Source organism: Apis dorsata, unplaced genomic scaffold (assembly GCF_000469605.1).
Source record: "Apis dorsata unplaced genomic scaffold, Apis dorsata 1.3 scaffold_312, whole genome shotgun sequence".
Classification (NCBI taxonomy): Eukaryota; Metazoa; Arthropoda; class Insecta; order Hymenoptera; family Apidae; genus Apis; species Apis dorsata.
This window is the reverse complement of record NW_006263584.1, coordinates 273,110-278,261: the sequence shown is the minus strand read 5'-3', so window position 1 is coordinate 278,261 and position 5,152 is coordinate 273,110. Positions and strand designations below refer to the sequence as shown.

The window sequence follows — 5,152 nt, the reverse complement described above, 5'->3', positions numbered from 1 at the left end:
AAAAAAAAAAAAAAAAAAAAAAAGAAGAAGAAAAAATACAGATATCCATTAGAAACGATATCGACGTTTAATGGGTTAGTTTTACAAGGATATCTGATGATATTTTCATACGACGAGATAATGTTCGCGGTTTGAAAAAGGTAAACCTAGCGGGAGGTAGTAGATTTCCATGCATAATGCAAATACTTTCAACAAGCCAGTACAGCGAGCCACAGTATTCTCTGTATCTGGCTTTAGACTTTAGGGATCACGGTTGTAACGAGTTTAACACGCTTTGGATTTACCCCCTCCTTCCCTTTTTCTCTTCTTTCCTTTTCTTTCGCTTCTCCTTTTCTTCTCGCCGAAGAGAATCAAACGATTTCTCGAAATTATCAATTAGAATCGCTTAGAAATTCATAGATCTTCATATAGATAACACACATCTCACTATCACAATTTAGCAAAAAGATCATTAAATTCATTGCATTGTCGAGACCTTTTCGCATGCATTAACGTGTATTTCGAAATAATGATCGAAACAACATCGAAATAAATCGATTTATCATCATGTACGATTAGTATATTTCGATTATATGAGATGAAGTTACTAAAAAAAAAAATATAGTAATCGATCTGAGTGGTACGAATCTGATCTCGATGTGTCTCGTAGGACTGCTGCCAGATTCTTGCGAAAAAGCCTTCAAGAAAAAGCCTTAAATTTCGTTCGGATTATAAGGAAGTTCGTTCCTCGTTTGTGACAAGGCTAGTCCATTTACGTTCCTACGGAATAATAATACGACGATGAGAATATATTGACGACGATAGGTGCGTTGAGTTTTTTAATTTTTAATTTTTTTTTTTTAATTTAAATCAAATTCTCACTCGATATCGTGAAAATTCTTGCATTTTTAATATCGTGAAAAGATGTGCAAAAAGTGTCTCGCACGATTGTTGCATACGAGAAATGTGGCAACTATTGGATTTTGTTAAAAAAAGGAAAGTTTAATAACTCCCGTACGTACGAGATCTGACGATACGAAAGAGACGGACCAACAGACTTCTCACCGCCGATATTGTCGAGTCAGACCTCGTGCGTACATAGATAAATGACTCGATCGGTAACGCGCATAATTGTACACACATTATCGATCAATCGGCTCTCCTTTGACGTTAACGCGTTATTACCGTGTATTATGCAGATACGTGGTTCGAGAGTTTACAACGGAGCGTGTTTTATTGCAGAAATCATTTCAATCATTTCGAAACGATCAGTCTTAACGAGACAACGCACTACGGAGCACTATTACTACTACACTACTACTACTATTTCCGCGGAGCGAGGTCCCCGTACGCTTCGAAGAGTCGCATTAATACGAGTATAAGAATTGTTACGATCCACATCTTCGACTCGTCTCAAGTAGAATGTTTTTAACAGAATAAAGTTATATTGTTCGATAATATTATATAATATATTATATAATATAAAATTATTCAAACAATAATTTTTTCCTCTTTTAAAAAATGTCAACTTTCTTAACATATTCTCTTAATAATATAACCTAAACTTCAAGATACATATGCGCGCCACTCCTGCAAGTAGCGGCAGTTTCGAGTATCACCGACTACGCCATTATTTATATGGCGTATACACAGAAACGTGTGTGTAATAATTTTTCGACAATTTTTCATTTCTTTTCTTTTTTTATTTTTTTAAATATCTCTGTGAAACTGTGTGAAAATATCGATCGTCGAATTAATTGATTTTGGATTGATTAACTGCTCGTTAAGCCATAAACCACCAGTTAGAGACCGATGGTGACGTGGTTGATGTTAAAAAGGTGCGCATCGGAAGAGAATTCCCCGTGGTTGACAGGAGTATCTGGCATTCTTGCGCCGATCAGCCATACTTAACGACGATGTTACACACGTGCATTCTGCATGCACGCACGTGATGCTGCATATTCATAAGTTGTGACCACGGCCGGCAACATTTCCGCGGCAAGCTTCAACACGTGCACCGAATAAATATTCTAGCTCTCTAATGCTCGACTAGAAGGCAATTGATCTCTTTTCTTTTCTTTTTCTTTTTATCCACTTCCCGAAAGATCCGACGTCCGGAGAGGAGGGATAGGGTTTCGATTACTGGAAAGAAACATTGATCGATCATCGTGTGTACGCTACGCCCGGCATACTCTGTCACATTGCGTACGCGACTAACACGAACATGATTTATCCTTTTGTGAACGCACATACTAGTTTTCTGAACTAGTATCTAGTTTAACGTTATATTTTATATTTTATGTCTCGTTTGTATATTGGCGGGAATGGGGGGGATATTTGGAACAAGTTGCATAGAAAAAGAGAGAAAAAAAAGGATTAAACGTGAGAAATTTCTATATTATACGACACCGTTTGACTTGTTTCACGAAAGAAAAAGAAAATAAACTCGATTTACGTATGCACTCGTTTACTCGACACTCTTATCTTTTCCTCTCGAGATTATTTGTAATAATCTATCTGGTCGATAATAAAAATGTTAAATGTACACACGTTTATTAACGTCAAATTTTTGTTTTCTTTTTCCTTAAGACGCCTCGTTATCAGACGTTATAATACACATGGTAGTACTATACTACTTATATATAATCACATTTATATCGGTTTTCTCTATTGGATCACGTCTATTGGATTTTTTAACCAGTAACAAAATTTCTTTTTTTTTTTTTTTTTTTTAATAAGAAATTGATAAACAGGCAGATAAATAAAAAATGGACGATATCCATCCCTGTTCTTTTGTGCATTGTAGGGCAGTGTCCACGTTGAAAAAGGGGGAGAAATCGGTGGCAACGAACGGCGTGAAGAACCCTCAGGACGACGATAGCTGGGAAGTAGCCACAGGTAATGACCTCGAATTATCATCAGACTCCATCATCCCTTGCCCCTATCCCCACGAACGATCGAGAGCAACGTCGGGGCCTCGTGGAGGTAATCACGAGGCCGACGAGGCGCTCTTCCTCGAGCAAATGAAGGTCGTGCAGAGAATCAGATTAAAGAACAGTCTTAGCTTGCCCACGGATTTGCGGAACGATCGGAAAAAGGATGCGGTGCCGAAATACACTATATTGAAACGTAACCCCCAGATATATCGTGACGATGTAACGGCGACGGCCAAGGTGGACGCGGATGCGGAGAGAAGCGTGTCGAAAAGTATCGAATCTCTGTCCACCACCACGTGCCACCCGGACGCCAAGGACGATCGTTACAATTCCTTTATATCGGGAGCGAGTAACAACAATTCTTGCTTCAAGCAGGAAAAATCGTCGAAGAAAGGTCGAATCGCCGATAAGGGCACGGTTGTCACCACCCACGTGCACGCTGGGGGTGGTGGTTGTGGAAACAAGTCGGGTATCCAGGGAAGAACGCCCGTCCCGGCCAAGTGTAATAATAGTAAAGATGGCCAAGAATATCACGTGGAGCCCGCGGACACGTTGAGGAAAAGGGTTGGTGGTGGCCCAATCCCTTCGACGAGTACCGATTTAAATTATCGTGGAAAAAGGCAGTCGAGAACGAAATTCTGCGGCTCGAGAAATAATTTCAATAAGGAGAGGGGGTGCCCGGACGACGAGAGGCAGAATTGTTCTCAGAGATGGCCTCGGAGGAGCAACGATGATCGAATCGAACGGCGATTCAATAAAGGGAGGCGTTTGTTCATAATATTGGTAAAAGTTTTGGGTATAATTTTCCTTTATTATATCGTGATTAAAACGGATTGAAAAAGTACCGGCAGGCGAAACTTGATCCATTCTGTTCGAGTTTCGAAAGACAATGAGAGAGACGATTACAGCAGCTCGGTTGGCGATTGAATCGTGATTCGATCGTGTTTGTTCGACGCTCGATCGTGATGTACGACGTGTAAATTTATTTCATCTGCGTTCTTTTTTCTCTTTTCTTTTCTTTTCTTTTCTTTTCTTTTTTCTTTTTTTTCTTTTTTTTTTTTTTTTTGTCCCTCTTTTTTACTCGAAACGCGCGAATAATTATTTGATATAATGTTTTTAGAAAAAATACTTTTTTTTTCGCTCAAAAGAAAAAAAAAAAAGCAACTTATCTTATCGATATATAAGTTTTTAATCGTTCGAACGTTGTTTTTTATATTTTTTACTCGTCGTATTTCGTATACCTGTATTTTCGTGGAGAATAATTTAACGTAACGCAAGATGAGATACAAGCAAGATTTTCGTTTCCAATTCGCGAATGTAATATAAAAGTGAGAAACTTGAATAGAAACTAGACGTGGCAATGAATATTAATGCGTAACAATCGAACGAGAGATCGAAGATCGAACGAGAGAGAAACGAGAATATTTTAATAAGAATAAAAAAATATAATGGCATATCTCACCGTAATTCTAATCATTCTATCATTCAACATTTTTAGGAATAATAGTTGTTAAAAGTTGTAGATTTCGTGTGTGCACGAGTAGGTATTTTTTGTTTTTAGAGGAAACTATTTACGTGGAGCGTGTTTTTTAAAAAAAAGTTACGTACATACAAGTTTTTACAAGTTACAAGAATTTTTACAATTTACACATTTTTACATTTTATTTAAGTAAACAACTTTTATATATTTTTCGATACGAGATCTTTTACATCTTTTATTTATTGCGTGTATACGAAGAATAACAGAGACGTTTAAGACTTTAAACGAAATTATGTATACTCGAGNAAAAAAAAAAAAAAAAAAAAAAAAAAAAAAAAAAAAAAAAAAAAAAAAAAAAAAAAAACAAACGTTTAGAATTATAAATATTTTAATGCTTACGATTAAATAATTATTTACATTTAATTGATAATTTCTATGTTATTAAATAATGTATTCTATCATTCAAATTTTTATTGTAAAAAATTTATCATTCGTGATAGGGATCAATTGGAATCAATTGTATTTATCATAGGAAAATACATGTAATTATCATTGGTTATGATAATGATGATGACCGACTATTACTACTACTACTACTACTACTACTACTACTACTACTACTACTACTGCTACTACTGCTACTACTACTACTACTACTAATACTACTAATACTACTACTACTAATACTACTAATACTAATACTACTACTACTTAATGTAGAATTGTTTATTCTTACTTGTTTTGCAAGTTAAGTTAT

At 36.2% G+C, this 5,152-nt stretch overlaps 1 protein-coding gene across 2 annotated transcripts in view; it reads left to right on the top strand.

Moving 5' to 3' along the window:
* The window catches only part of LOC102676562 (poly(A)-specific ribonuclease PARN-like), a 16,986-nt gene that overhangs the window by 10,840 nt on the left and 994 nt on the right, over positions 1 to 5,152 (top strand). Inside the window, exon 11 of one of the 2 annotated variants that reach the window (XM_006617535.2) lies at positions 2,786 to 2,877. The exons of the other annotated variant lie outside the window; for it this stretch is intronic. Coding sequence (XP_006617598.1) covers positions 2,786 to 2,877 — 92 coding nt within the window. The remainder of the gene's footprint in view (positions 1 to 2,785; positions 2,878 to 5,152) is intronic. 2 annotated transcript variants of the gene reach the window in all.